Raw genomic sequence first — 18,536 nt, 5'->3', positions numbered from 1 at the left:
TAAAAAAATGCTGAAATTAACACTGTTTCCTCGCAACCTTTTATACAAAATGTTATACAATCCAAATCTGTGAATAAACTTTTATATGATTTGCAAATGAAAAACGGAAAATGTCAAGGGAAAAAAAGTAATGAAACTAAATGGGAAGAAAATATACAAAAGCATATTGACTGGAAAAAGATATATCAACTGCCTTATAAGAGCACATTAAATGTCACATTAAGAAATTTCCAGTATAAATTCCTCCATAGAATTATACCGACTAATACTTTTCTCTTCAAATGCAAACTGTCTGACACAAATTTGTGCGATTTTTGTCATAATAGCATTGAAAATATTGACCACCTCTTCTGGGAATGTACGAAAATACAAACTATTTTGTCAATGCTACACACATGGCTAAACTCAATTGGAATTATGTTTAATCTTTCGAAAGAAATATTATTCTTTGGAGAACTTAAAATTAATCTGCATAGTAACATGATTAATTTCATTCTCATTCTAATGAAATATTACATTTTTTAAGACAAAATATCAAAAATATACACCAAGTTTTGAAATATTTAGAAAAATGTTATACAGTAGAATACAAATAGAAGAACAAATTGCTTTATCTAAAGATAAATTGGAAGCGCATAAGACAAAATGGAATATCCTCTGTAATATAAGAATTGTGGATTAAATCAATTGTAAAACAATGCAAAAACCATATCTATAAAAAAAAACTAATAAGATTTGTATAAATCACTATATAAAAAGGGACAAAAACATTTTTTGTGCATGAGAGAGCGTGTGTGAGTGCCTGTGTATGTATGTGTATATGCGTGTGTGCGTGTGTGCATATGTGTGAGTATGTGTATGTGTATTTGTGTATGTATCTGTGTGAGATTGTTTTGTGTGTATGTTTTACATTACTGTTAGAATTGAATAATTATTATAATGGAATATATTATGTTGAATACATGTAACAACAGTATGTTAACTGGAATGTTTTTTGTAATTCATATATGAAAGAACATAATAAATGAAAAAAAAAAAACGCTTGTTATCATCAAAAAACCACAAAACTGCTGGACCAACAAGCTCAATCCTGTATACCTCCTATAAACTTAGTTGTGGACGGTATAACAAAAATATTTGAATCATAATAGCTTTTTAAGTAACTTTTATACAAATGTATTTGTAGCGGACAATTAATATTATAATAATTGTTACCTTTGTAAAGATTCTGATGATATTTTTACTGATTTCGTCAGGATAGTCTGGGTCGGGGCCATCCTCGGCCAGTAGATATGGTATGATTACAATACTTCCTTTAGTCACAAACATGTCCACAAACCCCTGTAATATACTCATTATTTAATAACAAAATGGGTCAAAGACAGAAAAGGCCGGGTTGCATTTGTATACCAAATATCATGATGCTGTGATGCTACAAAAAAAATTTACCACTGACCATTAATGTCGAAAATTTAACTAAGTCGGTAAACAGGAAGTGGATAAGCAACAGACCTGAAATTAAATCGCACGGTATGGGACCATGTGCCAATGCTGTATGCCAAATATCAAGAGGCTGTGATAATTAGTTGTTGAGAAAACTGTTACGAAAAGTTTTTCCCTGCCCGCCCACCACCCACCAGACATTCACCATACTTTAACCCGGGTTTGCACCAGTGCAACCTGGCCAAAAATAAATACCAATCATAATTATGTAGCTGACAGTTTTAGTGAAGAATTACTGAAATGAGGATAACCATCTTATTTTAGTCAACCTATCACTGAGCTAATGTCATATATATACTTTAATGATATCATAAAGACTTATGTTTTTGATAATTCATAATACTGCACTTTTGTAATGCAGCTTTTCATTGGATAATCATGACATTTATATAGTTTTATACACACGGCTGCTGACAATTTATGCAGAAATCTCTTTTTTTCTCTAAATAAGCTAGTTTGCTGTAATATAGATTTGTTACAAATATTCCTGAAAGGTTATATAATCATATATATACATTTTTTTACAAACAACCATTTATTTAGGGCCATACATTCTGTTAAAAACCTTTTTAACGACTGTTAAATGTATAAAAAAGTTTTAGTGAATAAGAAAAAACATTTCAGTTATATCTTACCGAGTCCACTGGAACCTCAAACATATTGACCACAGTGGATTTGCCAATACTGACATTACTTTTAATCTGTAACTTTTTGCTGGATTTCATGTCTTTCTCGCCGGTAAAAAGTGCTAGAGGGCTCCACGGTACAGTGTCATCTGTTACTATGACAACCTTATAGCAACTCCATTCCTCTACCTGTCTATCCATCTTCTCAGCCACTAAATCAACAAAACAATAACCTCAATAAATTCATGTTAACATCTTTATGCTGAACCCACTTTTTGAACCGCCTTTTTTTTATCACAAGAGCGATCAGTGATCACATGTGCCGCCTCATGATGGCCAATTTCATGTTGGGACAAGTTTTGTGACAGACGGAGAAGTGATCTGAGTAGTGGCGACATAAATTCCTGTAAAGTTAGGATGAAATTGCCCCAGTAGTTTATGAGGAGTAGTGGGGACAAGTTTTTTGACAGACGGACAGACAGACAGACAGACAGTGCACAACTAGACTTGGTACTGATCATTCCTGTAAAGTTTGCATAAAATTGCACCAGTAGTTTATGAGGAGTAGTGCGGACAAGCTTTTGTGTATCTGGCAAGACACAGAAGAAAACACCTTTTATCAAAGGGCAATAACTCGACCAAAAATCATTCAACCGGAAAACCCGTGGAATATGCGCAAGGACTTGAGCTACAGATCAATCCTGTAAAGTTTCATTGAAATTGCATTAGTGGTATAAGAGAAGTAGTCCGGGCAAACTTTAAAAATAAAATTATTAAAGGGCCATAACTCTTACAAAAATCATTGAACCGGAAAATGCTGACAATATGCACAACTAGACTTGGTACTGATCATTCCTGTAATGTTTGGATGAAATTGCACCAGTAGTTTATGAGGAGTAGTCCGGACAAGTTTTGTGACGGACGGACAGACAGACGGACAGACAGACGTCGGAGAAGTGATCCCTTTATGTCGCCACTACTCCGTAGAGGCGACACAAAAATGACTGTAAAATACAAATGAATAAGTCAGGAGGTGGGGACTGCGACAGGGTATGAGTGTAAACAAAATCTGTCTGTAAGACAGTTTGCTTGATAATTGTCAGCGCTTGACAGTAAGCAAAGGGGCATAACTCTGTAGTAATGTAACTCTGACTTACTGCTGACTGATCATCATCTTCACTGGTTAATGCTCTTCAGTCAGAACATATGTTTGAAATTTTCCTTAAAAATAATGAATGGTCCTAACCATTAATTAAAGATTGACAGGCCAATTTAAGTTATTTAGCATGGTAGAGGTTTTAATGAACTCATTAATGTTTCAACTTACTTGTCTTACTTTTAGCCTGGTATAACGTCTCTGTTGGGGAGACCAATGGGCAGCCATTAATCTTAATACTGCCCTGGTACCCATGTGGTATCAATCCAACACTGGTTCCCGATAAATTCACCTGAACCAAGGTTTTCTGCCACTTTGAGATAATATTCAGTAATGATTCTTCTGTCAATTTTTTCAATCCACAAAGTTCAACCTGTATCACCCATTATAAACAAACATCTGTTACAATAAATAAACATAAAGTTCCAGTTAAATCCCTTAAAATTCAGAAAGCTTCTTAAAAATTAAAATATTTTTTAATTTTATACGGGAAAAATTTAACTGACAAATTTTAAATAAATGAATTTTTTAAAAATTCTGGAAAGATCCCCAAAATAATGAAATTTTTGGTAAAAAAGGGGGTGGGGCAATTAAGAAACCCCCTTTGGGGACGGGAAATGAAAAATCATTTTAAAATGCCTAAAGGGTTAAAAATGTGAACTATAACTTTTCCCAATTTTAACCGGGAAAAAATAATTCCTGTGAAGTTAAGTTGAAATACAGTCATTGGTTTTTGTAACATTGGTTTTTTTAAAAAAAATTTTTAAACTTTTTAGAAGGGGAAACCATCTTTAAATTTTTTTAAAACAGTGTGAAAATTTTGTGTTTAGCAAGCTGAGCAAAATAGGTAGTAAAAAAATGCAAATCCTGATAAATTGTTTTTCAAAAAAATAAAAGAAAATATAACAAAATTGTGAGCAAAACCCATAACAGAGTCATTGTATACATAATCCAAATTAGTAGGAAACCTCACTGATTCTTTATATAGTCAAACATAAAATCTTTGTATTTACTGTTTACTAAATATCTTTGTACTAGAAATAAAATAACAGCTTTTCATTTATAGGACTATAAGGGCTAATGACATAATGTTATTAGCGGTTCATTGATTTTAAAACAAAATGACTGTAAAAAAAAGTTTTAAAGAAAAAACACATAATAATGTTTTCAAAACAAGAGGGCCATGATGGCCCTGAGTCGCTCACCAGAAACAACTGCTTTTCAGTGTTGGAAATGTCAATATATTCTAATATTAAATTTGAGCATAGAATATGTTTAAACAATAATTTGAAGAAATGCCATGACCTGGGGTATTTAAGCTTTAGCTTAAACGGGGCTAATCAAATTAATATGAGCAAACTTGATAAAAGACTACTTAAGAATGCTACAAAGTTTGGTGATCATCTATCAATTATTTCAGTAGGAAATGATGTTCAAGGCTTTTTCTATTTTTCTATTTTTAGCTTTAGTGGCCTCTAAAAGGGGCTAATCAAATTAATATGAGCAAACTTGATAAAAAAAGAGTACCCAAGAATGCTACAGACAAAGTTTGGTGATCATCCATCAATTGGTTCTGAAGTAGAAGATGTTTAAAGGTTTTTCTATTTTTAGCTTTAGCGGCCCCTAAAAGGGGCCAATCAAATAAATATGAGCAAACTTGATGAAAGATTACCCAACAATGCTTCAGACAAAGTGTGGTGATAATAAAGAAATAGACATTTAAAGGTATTTCTATTTTAACTTGATAAAAAAAGAGTACCCAAGAATGCTACAGACAAAGTTTGGTGATCATCCATCAATTGGTTCTGAAGTAGAAGATGTTTAAAGGTTTTTCTATTTTTAGTTTAAGCGGCCCCTAAAAGGGGCCAATCAAATTCATATGAGCAAACTTGATAAAAGACCACCCAAAAAAGAAGGCTTCAGACAAAGATTGGTGATCATCCATCAATTAGTTCTCAAGTAATAGACATTTAACGGTATTTCTATTTTTAGCTATAGAGATCCCTAAAAGGGGCTAATCAAATGAATATGAGCAAACTTGATAAAAGACTATCTAATAATGCTACAGACAAAGTTTGGTGATCATCCATCAATTAGTTCTGTAGGAGAAGATGTTTAAAGGTTTTTCTATTTTTAGCCCTTGAGACCCCTAAAAGGGGCCAATCAAAATAATATTAGCAAACTTGATAAAAGACTACCCAAGAAAGCTACAGACAAAGTTTGGTGATCATCCATCAATTAGTTCTCTAGAAATAGACATTTAAAGGTATTTCTATTTTTAGCTTTAGCGGCCCCTAAAAGGGGCCAATCAAATTAATATGAGCAAACTTGATAAAACACTACCCAAGAATGCTACAGACAAAGTTTGGTGATCATCCATCAATTAGTTCTGTAGGAGAAGATGTTTAAAGGTTTTTCTATTTTTAGTCCTAGAGACCCCTAAAAGGGGCCAATCAAAATAATATTAGCAAACTTGATAAAAGACTACCTAAGAATGCTACAGATAAAGTTTGGTGATCATCCATCAATTAGTTCTCAGGGCTCACGCTGTCGGTCGCCATAGTCGCCATTTGCGATTATTTTATAAGATTGGCGATTTTTTTTGCATTTTGGCTACAAAATCTGGCGATTATTTTTTACTTCCAACAGTGTTTATATAAGGTGTAAAAATCGATAATGAATGCAGTAGACCCAATTAACACCAGCGGGGTGCATTTAATCGAGTGTCAACTTTTTACCGGTCACGTGCTGCTAACTATATTGCCCGAGGTGATAAAATGCATGCGAGATGTATAATTGTATAAGTACTTAAAAGATATTGTCCAGCATTTATAATAGCCATCAAATATCCGTCAATTAGCCACAAAAATCGTATTAAAATTGATAAACTGGATATTGACTTACCCAAAATTTACCGTGAATTGCAGTAATTGCAAATTTTGATTTTTTTTTTTGTTTTAAGCTACTTGACTAAATCGCAAGTGGAAAACAATGGTAAAATATTTAAAAAGTATTAACTTCCAAACTACTATTTGCACAACAAAAAAATTGTGAATATTTCTTCAGAAAAACAGGAAAAAAATCCGAATTGTCACATATTTTCGCGACACCACCGGTAATTTTGATATTTATTTAAAGGTGAAATAAGCTTTGTTCTGTTTAAAAATCATTACTACTATGGCAGAAATTTGTATTACATTGGTGATGATGATATTTTTTCAGTAAATTATTCAGAAAAAAGGCTGCATTCTGTGAATGAGTTTACAAAACTTGTGTTATTTCTATAGGCTAATATGATCTACTCCAGTTCTGTGTGAAATGTGGAAATTGACAGTGGTTATAGCTGACAAAATTTGATTAGAACAAACAAAAAAGTTGTCTGATAACAGCATTATGTAAAGTTATAATGAATATTTAATATTATTGTTATACAGTAATTATACTAATTATAACGTTTTTATTCTGTTCTATAATAACAATTAAAGTTGTGGTTCTATTTAAAAAAGGTAGTTATCAATATACACAAATGTATCAGTTTATTTGAGAATCCTTATAAGACTGAAAGATATAAATGTAATGTTTATTTAATCAACTGCGTATGTTGTAAATCGCTAATTCGTGAATAGTCCGCTGAACTTTTGGCTATTATTTTTTTAAGTTGAAATTATTGGCTATTATTTTATTTGAGCCAGTGTGAGCCCTGGTTCTGTAGAAATAGACGTTTAAAGGTTTTTCTATTTTTAGCTTTTGTGGCCCCTAAAAGGGGCCAATCAAATTCATATGAGCAAATTTGATAAAAGACTACCCAAGAATGCTACAGACAAAGTTTGGTGATCATCCATCCATCAGTTCTGTAGGAGAAGATGTTTAAAGGTTTTTTATTTTTTAGCCCTTGAGACCCCTAAAAGGGGCCAATCAAATTAGTTTGAGCAAAATTGATAAAAGACTACCCAAGAATGCTACAGACAAAGTTTGGTGATCATCCATCCATTAGTTCTGTAGAAGAAGATGTTAAAGGTTTTTCTATTTTTAGCTCTGCTGACCCCTAAAAGGGGCCAATTGGAATGACATGAGCAAATTCAAGTGTGACTGTCACAAGGATGGTACAGACCAAATTTGAATTAAATCTGTCCAGTAGTTTCAGAGAAGAAGACGATTGTTGACGCATGACGACGGACGACCCCCTTTGATACTAATAGCTCACCCTGAGCCTTCGGCTCTGGTGAGCTAAAAAATGTATCAAAAATTAACTGAACAAAAAGTTGCAAGCTGCATTAAGCTCCTGTGGGTTAAAACTTTTAATGCAAGTAAAACATTGCTAGTGCCATTTTTTTTATTTTTTTTTTATTTATTTATTTTTTTTGTGTGTATTAATTTCTTGATACAATGAGCCACTACACATGTACTGTATTTGGGATTCTTTATTATGCATACTTTTTCTGACTTCTCTCAATGTTTTAAAGAAATTATAAAAAAAGAAACAAACAAAAAACTTAGCGTTTATTAATTGCATGTTTCCGAGAGTTAAATATTACTACATGTATGATAATTACCACTTAGAGAGATGCGTTGAAGTTTTGGCATATTTATCTTTTTCTGTAAAACCATATACCAGAACATATCGGTTAGTTGATCGGCACCACTGAAGTTCAACACTGTAACTGCTGCAGCTTGTTCACTTTCAGTTCGCATATAATCCTGTAAAACAGAATAATTTACACACATATAATATATCGCTCAAATACTGATAGAGGAAAGTATTTTTCAGTTTTGAAAATTGCTCGGTTTCTTGTATGAAATTACTCATGTACATGTATATACAATGTACATTTGTATATATATTCATGTATACAATGTGAATTTGTACATGATTAATATATTTATACAAGTTATACAAATCCAGAATGATCAGAGAGAAGACTGGGCCTGAAAATGGCCACTTTAACCAGGTGATCTCTGTAATCAAGTTGCAATTATTATCTTATACAATGGTAAGAAAGTGCAACTTCCCAGCATTTCTAGTGGAGGAAGAGTCCTCAGGTACATGATTGTACCTGATAAAAACCATCAATTTAATACTATAAGCTAGCTAAAATACCTCTGACACAAAAAGCTTGCAAACCAGAAGTGGTAATATACGAAGTTTATACAAACTGCTGGGACTTTTCAATTACTTTTACATGACACAAGTAATAATTTTCCATAATATCAATAGAAATTGGTGTGTTGTGTTTCTTGCTCAAGTGATAATGATTTAAAAGACAAGGCTCATGCTTTTATTGCTTTGCTCTGAAGCTTAATACTGGAAACATGTTTGCACAATACAAAAATATGCATAAATCTACTGTAAGTTTTACCATTATGATATCTGATTAATCAATAAGCATATGGCACATTAGGACAGGGCTATGCATTTTTTTTATTTCAGCGGCTCAAGCTAAAGTCCCTGTACTATTCATGATGTGCTCCAGTTAGAGTTAGATTGACAAACCTTTATTGCTCATCCTTTACACTTCAGAGGTTACACAACAAAATAGAAAAAGTGATGATAATAAGAACAAGAGCGATCAGTAATCACATGTGTCGCCTCATAATGGCCAATTTCATGTTGGGACAAATTTTGTGACAGACGGACAGACAGACGGACAGTGCACAACTAGACTTGGTACTGATCATTCCTGTAAAGTTTGGATAAAATTGCACCATAAGTTTATGAGGAGTAGTCCGGACAAGCTTTTGTGTATCTGGCAACACAAAGAAAAAAACACCTTTTTATCAAAGGGCCATAACTCGGCCAAAAATCATTCAACCGGAAAACCCGTGCAATATGCGCAAGGACTTGAGCTACAGATCAATCCTGTAAAGTTTCATTGAAATTGCATTAGTGGTATAAGAGAAGTAGTCCGGACAAACTTTAAAATTAAAAATTATTAAAGGGCCATAACTCTGACAAAAATCATTGAACCGGAAAATGCTGACAATATGCACAACTAGACTTGGTACTGATCATTCCTGTAAAGTTTGGATGAAATTGCACCAGTAGTTTATGAGGAGTAGTCCGGACAAGCTTTTGTGTATCTGGCAACACAAAGAAAAAAACACCTTTTTGTCAAAGGGCCATAACTCGGCCAAAAATCATTCAACCGGAAAACCCGTGCAATATGCGCAAGGACTTGAGCTACAGATCAATCCTGTGAAGTTTCATTGAAATTGCATTAGTGGTATAAGAGAAGTAGTCCGGACAAACTTTAAAATTAAAAATTATTAAAGGGCCATAACTCTGACAAAAATCATTGAACCGGAAAATGCTGACAATATGCACAACTAGACTTGGTACTGATCATTCCTGTAAAGTTTGGATGAAATTGCACCAGTAGTTTATGAGCAGTAGTCCGGACAAGTTTAGTAACGGACGGACGGACAGACGGACAGACAGACAGACAGACAGACAGATGACGGAGAAGTGATCCCTATATGTCGCCACTACTCCGTAGAGGCGACACAAAAATTCTGAAACAATGAAATAGTAGATAAAAACCAATCGGTTTCGTCAAAAACATATTTAACTGTTATAGAACTGTTTATAGCTATGAAAATCATGTTCTTTTTTTTTATTTTGATCTTTGACGCTTTTCAAGAACACATTTTAACTTTTCATGCTTAGTTGTTTTCATTGTTTTTCCAATGATAAAATTCTCTTAATCACAATTCCATGATTTTTTAGATACAACACTTTCCATGATTTTTCCAGGTCTTTATGAATAAGTAAAAGATGCTCAATCAGTGACTTTAGCCTAACTCAGTTTTGAAAGGATAATAAAGAAACTTACGAGTGTTGATATAAGAGGTAGAGAACGACGTGAGCTGCCAGCTCCTTCTAGAAGACCCTCTCGGGTTAGTTCAGCTTCAAATAAAAATTAAATCAATCATAACTTTCTATAATACATTCACAGACTGATGATGATATAATTATATAAAAAAATGCTGAATTAAAAAAGAAACAAGCTGTTTTGATTTCTCAAAGGGTATGTTAAAGATACTGCATTGCATTGAATCTACAATGTAAATCTATACTGAAAAAGTGACACTCAAACTTCATTAAAGTCATCCATCTATTAAAATCCCTTTCTGAAAGAGCAACTAGTGGTCCTTTGAGCAGGGGGTTTACAGTATTTGAGCCGCATCACGACAAAACCAACATAATGGTTTGCGACCAGCATGGATTCAGACCAGCCTGCGCATCCGCGCAGTCTGATCAGGATACATGCTGTTTGCTTACAACCCTATTACAAGTAGAGAAACTGATAGCGAACAGCATGGATCCTTATCAGACTGCGCGGATGCACAGACTGGTCTGGATTCATGCTGGTCGCAAACGAACTATGTTGGTTTTGTCATGACGCGGCTCATTTATTCTTCATAAGAACACAGTCTTTAATTGGCAAAATTAAAATGTAAATATTAATTAGGACCAAATACAGTTGACAGAAGTGTATTATGTCAGAAAGTTTGAATTTCAAGCACTTTTCATGCTGCTTTACTACAAATAAAATGTTATAAAAACCTACCTTCTTCAGTGCCGTAATTTTTCAGACTTTCTTTTTGTCTCAGTAGAACTGACGGTGATAGAATATTACTGAGTGTATTAATATTTCTTGGACCAGGTAATAATGAATCATCAGCCTGCAAAAACAAACATATAATACATGTTTTAACTTCCTCATAGTCGAATGAAAAATATCTTGTAATAAATGTAATATTTATGTTTCCTTGGCTTAGGCTTTATTTCCCAAGTGAAATATATAAGAAAGATACATATATTTAAAAAGTAATTAAGACTTATAATTATGCACTTGCCACTGAGGTTTTTTATGTGACATGTTCGGAAATAATTTTTCCGGATTTATGTTCCATTTAATGAATGTTATTGTATACATAAATAACATGTGAACAATTTAGTTTTAGATCATTCGCTCACTTAGTTTGTACAGAATAATTATTCTCATTATGAAAAATAGTCCAGAATTGGAAAGCGTTGCAATGCCTTTCACTCAAATTGGTCTAAGAATAGCACAAAAATATGATTTTCAATTTATTTTGGGGTAATTTTCTTATATCTATTGCATATCTTTCTGTTTTTAAGTGCCCCAGCTGATCTATGATGGAAACTCAAATTTTATGTTTTCAGGCTGTTGGACGTCAATGGAATTCCTTTAAAAGATAAACTTCTTATATATTGCTTCTCCTCGAATTTTACAACTGTAATGTATTATGAAAAAACATAGATACTCAAAATGCACATGAAACAGAGTAAGTCTTATATGAAATAAAAAACTTGCAAAAATTTATTGAGGTTAAAAAAGGCAACTTACATATTGTTTTTCCTCAATGATACCTTTAGCTTTCTTTGATGTCATTTTTGTGCTCGTCAATTCAAGTGGAGGAGAGGCAGGGGGTGGTGGTGGGGGAGGTGGGGGAACTGGGGGGCCACCAGGACCACCGGTACTCTTCCGTGCTGTTTGCTTTGTTCTTGCCATGACCTACAAAGTTCAGCACATTGGAAAACTCTTAATTGTCCTGTAAAGAAAATCATTCTGATGTATGAAAATTTATGATAATTACATACATGTGAACTCTCCTACTTTTTGCGGGAGACTCCCACTTTCTGCAGCCATATTTTCAAAGCTTTTTCCTAAAATAAGGGGTATTTTCACAAATTAAAGAAATCTCCCTCCTTTTGGTATCAGAACTTCCTTCTTTGTTTATTGCAAATTCTAAAATCTCCCTCCTTTTGAAGAAAATCTCCCACTTGATCATCAAAAAAAGTTCATGTGTATGTACGAGGGATGATAAAAAATTAACCGGACTTTGTAAATGATTCTTAACCTGTTAAATGAATTTACATAACAATACACGGAAAATAAATCGGAATATATCCCCTAAATGATACAAAAAATACCAACAAGAAATATTAACAAAGAAAAAAGTTATGCTGTTATTGGCATGCACATATAAAGCAATGCAGCGCACGGTACAACTTTAAAATTGACGTTAACGACGTCACAAGCGTATTGTCCTTAACGGAGCAGATTTTTACTGATTCACGGAGTAGGCCAATATGTGGTAAAGTCATGTTATTGATGCGGCGGATATATTTCTGTACAAGTGGGTATCATATTGTATTGTAAAAGAATGAATGGTGATAAAGAGCTCCTGTAATGACGCAAACTTCCGTTAATTCCTTCTGTAACTTGATTGTTGAAAAAATCGCACATTACAATTAACTATATTTTGTATTACAAATAATGTAAAATAATGTTGCTGAATGATAATGTTTTATACATACAAAAAAAATAACAGAATAATACAACTATGATCAAAATTGTCATTATTTTAAAATAAATAAAACGCATAGCCAATTTGAACAGTGACTGTTAAATTATTGACACAATTTCTCCATAAGACTACTGCATAAAATAAGAAAATAATTGATACAATTGTAAACCAAGAATACAATACGTGTAATTAGTGCATTAACTATTGTCATTTTAAAATCCTCAGAGTTGACTGCACTGTCCCGTAGTTACTGTCGAACATCGTTGACAATGTCCGCAGTCAATCGACTGTCATTTTTCCACGTCTTGGCGATTGACGTCACCAACTTCCTTGAAAATGTCTTTTTTTTGTCTCTCCCTTACTTGTTTTCTATTTCTCTATTATCCTTTCTTAATCCTTTAAGCTAATCAAAAAATATGCTGTGGCTTTCTGGAATTTTTCCCTTGATAGCCATAATCTTTTTCTACGTTTTAAACAGTTTCTTGTCTTACATTTGGCAATTTTTCCTATTGATCGATTTTCGAGACATTCCGACGACATAGTTTTAACGCGAGTATTTCATTAACAAAATTGTGACGTTTGAATTGTGATTGTAAATATAAATATGGTTTAAATGAAGTCATTTTTACTGACAACGTCAAAGATATGGTACATGACATTTTGGCGTATTTTGAAATCTAAGTGTGCCATATTGTAAAATACACGCAACATAAAGCGCCTGATGTCAAGGCGAATTTACGCACTGGGCCGGGTGGGCGTTACCATGGTTTTTAAATTTGCTGTTACAGACAAGCTATTTGTGTTATCAGATTAGATATAGCATCAGTTTACAGGTATTGTTTTCCAATTAAGTGTGATATATAACAATAAGTGATAGGATGAAAATTCTTCAATTGCCAGTCACAGTCCGGTTTATTTTTGATCATCCCTCGTAATTATAGCATCATTAGAAATGAGCTGTGCTAATGTGACTACATGTATACATACACATCATTGTACCTGCCCTAATATTAGTCAAATAGTGAAATACCAAAACCACACAAATGCTTGTAATTTCAAACAGCAATTCAGCAGAATTTAATGAAAATGTCTATAAGTGACAAGTGTGTAAGTATGCAAGTTATCAGTGTTGGTCCTGCTTAAACAACTTTGGCAGCAGTAGGTTAAACATTGAAGGAATAAAATATTCTATAAAGTAATCTTTTGTTTAATACACAGAAAAATATTACCCTTACAGACATTATATCAGTAAACTAATCAAAGAAAACATCGTAACTTTAAACAGAATGATGATTTTTTTCTATTTGAAATGAAATACTGACCCTCGACCTCTGAAGGATCTTATAAAGTGTTCTTTTATATTCTCAAGGAATTTGATTGATTGCTAAGACTTATTATAGTCGCTATGTTATGATTTTATTCTACAAATCAGTTCAAATAATTTAAGTGCCACAGCCACACAGGCCTTTAGTAACACTTAAATTAGTGTTAAGAGGTGTTTTAAAAGGAGATTTCTGTATCAAATGATTTAGTAAAAGAATGTTATTTAGTATGATTCAAAATTAAAATTTTGACATTCAAAACATGAAACAAATAAATTGCTAATTCAGGCCATTTTAGACGGTCTTACAATTACATGTAGATATTAAAACAACCAAAAAAGCTTTCCATGTTTTTCTATGAAAAAATAATAAAATTTGGCAGTGAATGCAACGGAATTGGCTCACAGTGACACCCTACAACTATGTGATTAAAATTTTTTCCCTATGCTGGTTTCTTAATTGGGTTTTTTTAATACATTCATAATTCCCTGCGGTGACAGTGTCCTCATATAATGCCACAGGTGTGAACATAACAAAACTGACCAAAATGTTATTGTCTCAATCATTGACTAAAACTTGATCGATCGATCGATTCATCCATGTCAAACCCCTTGCGGGGAGGTAGACATGACTCGAGACTAGTCACGTCATGTGAGGATTACCTGGATTTCTTACCAGTACACCTCAAGTTAGGTTGGAAACACTAAAAGTGTCTCTGAAAAATCCCAAGGGTGTTACCCAGGATAGAACCCAGGACCTCAGGAGTGGCAGCCAGTGGTCTATCCAACTGAGCTATCACGCCAGTAAATAGTTAAGAATATTAATATGTGTACTGACTTAAGCATAATTAAGCAAATACTCATCTGCAGCCTAGTGAGTTAGAAAAGGTGTTCATGAACAACCTACACATGTAGCTGTCACTCAGGATTGTCATGATTTCCCCCCTTTTGTGTGTGTGGGGGGTATTTGTGGTTTATGATACCCAACCTGAATCACTATTACTGACTTTAAAGACTCACCCACAGACATGCACTTGAGGGGGTACGTTACGATACCGAAATCAACTTGATTTCGGTAAAGTTACCGAAATCAACTTTTCATTACCGAAATCAACTCGTAAAAACCAACCTAGTTAAAATATTGCTATTATTTCTTCATTATGTGATGAAAAATAGTGAAATAGACTTTCAATTAAAAAAATCTATTGAGAATATTTTATTTTAATGATGTTATTAACAAAAATGTAATTATTGAGTTACTTCCCTTTATTCTAAACAAACCCGTTATGTGTTTAGCATTACCGAAATCAACTCGTAAAAACCAACCTAGTTAAAATATTGCTATTATTTCTTCATTATTTGATGAAAAATAGTGAAATAGACTTTCAGTTAAAAAATCTATTGAAAATATTTTATTTTAATGATGTTATTAACAAAAGTTACTAGCCTTTGTTCTAAACAACCCGTTATGTGTTTAGCATTACCGAAATCAGCGGTGAAGTTTAAATTATGTATATAATTAGTAGATAGTAGATTAGATAACTCTAGTAGAGCTCTATTTTATAGGCATATTTCTGTTTTTAAGTTTCAACCATATCTAAATGTTGAACGGTTTTGTAAAGATCTCACTAGGTTAAGAGTATCATCTCATAGATTGCACGTACATAGACTCAGGTAGATGGACTAAAACAAATAGTACACCTTTAAATGATAGAAAATGTTTTTCATGTAATGTCTTAGAAGACGAATACCATTTCATATTAGAATGCAATGTATATAATGTATATAATGATTTAAGAAAAAGTCTGATACCGCCATATTAGCATGTTATATATCTGCACGTGATTGTCGTGCGTAACAATTTTCGAAATAAAATCGTATTTTTAAAAAGCTATGATCGGACTATGATGGAAAAATAAAATACTCTGTAATATGAGTTAAAGATAATTATAAATTTTGTACATGTTTATGTTTTATGAAGAAAAAACATCCAACTTCAACCGGAAGTTTATGATTTTCTATTATAAATTTGAATACAGATATATAATTCGACTGCTCTAAAAATGTTCCATTAAAATTGTTTAATGTATCAGGCAGTAAAATTGGAAATTGGAAAGTTTGTGTCTTTCTTTTATTGAACAGTTAAACTATATATTAACAAATCACTAACATATATTATGGGGACTCTTTATTATAATATTTTTATATTTTAGTCATTTATTCAAATGTTTAATACGAAATAAACAGATGGTTCATTATAATCTTTTATCTTTAACATACATTGTATGTCAACTGTACCTCCTGTCTTAATTACTTCACACCTTACTTAATACAGTAATACACAGCATGTCATATCGTACAAGTTACAACATTTCATAATTGAAATTTGTCAGTATTTATAAAGTGTTCCATTTTTTTTTCATCATATAAATATATACCAGCCATTCCATAAATTTATGCTGTTTACAGATATGAAATTTAAAATGATTTTAAATCGATCAACATAAAATCATGACTTAACACTTTTTCAATAAGTAGAATATGTAGTTAAGTATCCGGGACATCAAAAAAATGCATACATTTTTGGAACAACTGATATGCAATTTGGTAATTATAATATAATAATAATGTCTCATATACCGAAATGTTTTCTACGGAAACGTTTAGCGACCACCCCTACAAATTAGTTAAAACAGGTCTTTTGTCAATTTATATTATATATAGGGATGGCCGTTATACGTCATTTTATATTAAACTGTAATGTATTTTTTGTCTTTATGGAGACAAGCAGCTTTAATTTCATGTAAAATAATTATGTCTAATTATGTTGTTTGGATACTTTAAAGTTTCCATGCGCCGATGTATATTAAAGAATTGCGGTTAACGAGTATGTTAATTATGTCAACTAACACCTCCATTGTCCGAGCACGTGTATGCTTGCTCCTTATTATTAAAGGTGTTATGATGAATGGCTACCGCTACGTCTTTTTATTTTAATCAAAACATAATCATTGGATTTAAATTAAATACTGTGATAATTTCCAATCAACTTTTTTAATAGTGATCTAAATTAGGCGGATAACTTCAAACACAGTTTTGTTTAATCTTGTATTTTGAAATCATTAAGAAACATCAAAGAGATGATACGCTGCAATGTTATCTGACTAAACATTGAAAATAAGCGATATATGAATTCAAAGTTTAAAACTCACTCAAATACCTTTTTCATAGACTTCTGAAATTCATGCAAGTATTTTAGGGGTTGTTCTCATCTTTGAAATGAAATCTGATTTGATTTCGGTAATGCAACACATTAATTACAAGGGAAGTAATCATGATATAATATACATATCCGTCTATAACATCATCATTTTTTATAATTAAATATTATTTTCCTTTGTTTATGGTTCAGTTTGAATGATTTTATATTAATTAATTAAACAAGATCTATGAACATGTTTATTTCAACTTTTACAAGCCGATTTCGGTATGGTAACATATATTTCAGTTCGTGACAAATCAGGGAAGTAATCTTGATATATAGGTATTTGTTTCTAATTTCATAATTATTAATTATTTCGAACTGATTTTTGCATGAAAGTCAAACTAAACCTATTGTAATAGATTATAATGAAAAAATTATAATATAACAGTTAATTGTGATTTTACAAGTCGATTTCGGTATTGTAACATATATTTCGGTTCGTGACAAATCAGGGAATAATCTTGATATTTAGTTATTTGTTTCTAATATCATTATTAATGATTATTTCGAACTGATTTTTTGCATTAAAGTCAAACTTAACCTATTGTAATATATTATTATGAAAAAAATATAATAAAACGCTTAATTGTGATTTTATAAGTTGATTTCGGTAATGAAAAGTTGATTTCGGTAACTTTACCGAAATCAAGTTGATTTCGGTATCGTAACGTACCGCACTTGAGGTGTTGAGCTTAAAATGCGTTAAAATCCAAATAAAATGTATATTCGTCAATCCTAGACTTGTCATATATTTGTGCCGGGATTGACAAATATATAATTTATTTGGATTTTAAAACATTTTGAGCTCCACGTCCCAAGTGTCTGTGCCAGTGGGCTCACCTGCATTATCATGAAGCTTGTCATGGAAAAATATTTCTGGTATGGAAAGAGATTTATACATACTTTATTTGTAATTGACCATCATTTCTTTATCTACGGAAAAGTAATCATCAAATACACTGAAACATCGTATTCATTATTGATATTTGCAAGTTGCCATGTTCTGGTTTCCTGACGCATTTTGGTTCTCGGCTATTGTAAAAGCCCGAGATGTTCCAAATCATCCCGAAGGACAGGAGTAAATTATTGGCGCCGCTCTAATATTTTTTGGAGAAAGCCGACTTTCTTTACCATATTGAATATCATTGGTATAAAATTAAGAATAAAACTAATAATTATAGGTATGAAAAACAATGGGCCTAAAATAGATCAAGTAGATTTCTAAATGTTGCTATTAAAAAAACGCCCTAAGCTGCTAATGAATAGCTGGCGATCGGTACCACTAAAATATGCAACGGAGATTTTTTGGCGCAACGGACGCAACGGGCG

At 32.4% G+C, this 18,536-nt stretch overlaps 1 protein-coding gene across 1 annotated transcript; it reads right to left on the bottom strand.

Moving 5' to 3' along the window:
* Positions 1 to 441: 441 nt before the first annotated feature.
* On the bottom strand, positions 442 to 18,453 carry LOC132741228 (uncharacterized). The gene is made up of 10 exons (XM_060729357.1): positions 18,111 to 18,453; positions 11,658 to 11,825; positions 10,854 to 10,968; positions 10,116 to 10,189; positions 7,839 to 7,983; positions 4,306 to 4,319; positions 3,457 to 3,658; positions 2,139 to 2,341; positions 1,216 to 1,341; positions 442 to 501 (listed from the first exon to the last, which is right to left on the bottom strand). The coding sequence occupies exons 2-10, from the start codon at positions 11,820 to 11,822 to the stop codon at positions 442 to 444; spliced, it is 1,104 nt and encodes a 367-aa protein (XP_060585340.1). The 5' UTR covers positions 11,823 to 11,825; positions 18,111 to 18,453.
* Positions 18,454 to 18,536: the final 83 nt, after the last annotated feature.

This window comes from Ruditapes philippinarum, unplaced genomic scaffold, assembly GCF_026571515.1.
Source record: "Ruditapes philippinarum isolate M1 unplaced genomic scaffold, ASM2657151v2 ctg9447_1_1_1_1, whole genome shotgun sequence".
In the NCBI taxonomy this organism is placed as follows: Eukaryota; Metazoa; Mollusca; class Bivalvia; order Venerida; family Veneridae; genus Ruditapes; species Ruditapes philippinarum.
Note: the sequence above shows the minus strand (reverse complement) of the source record. Positions and strands in the feature narration are given on the sequence as shown.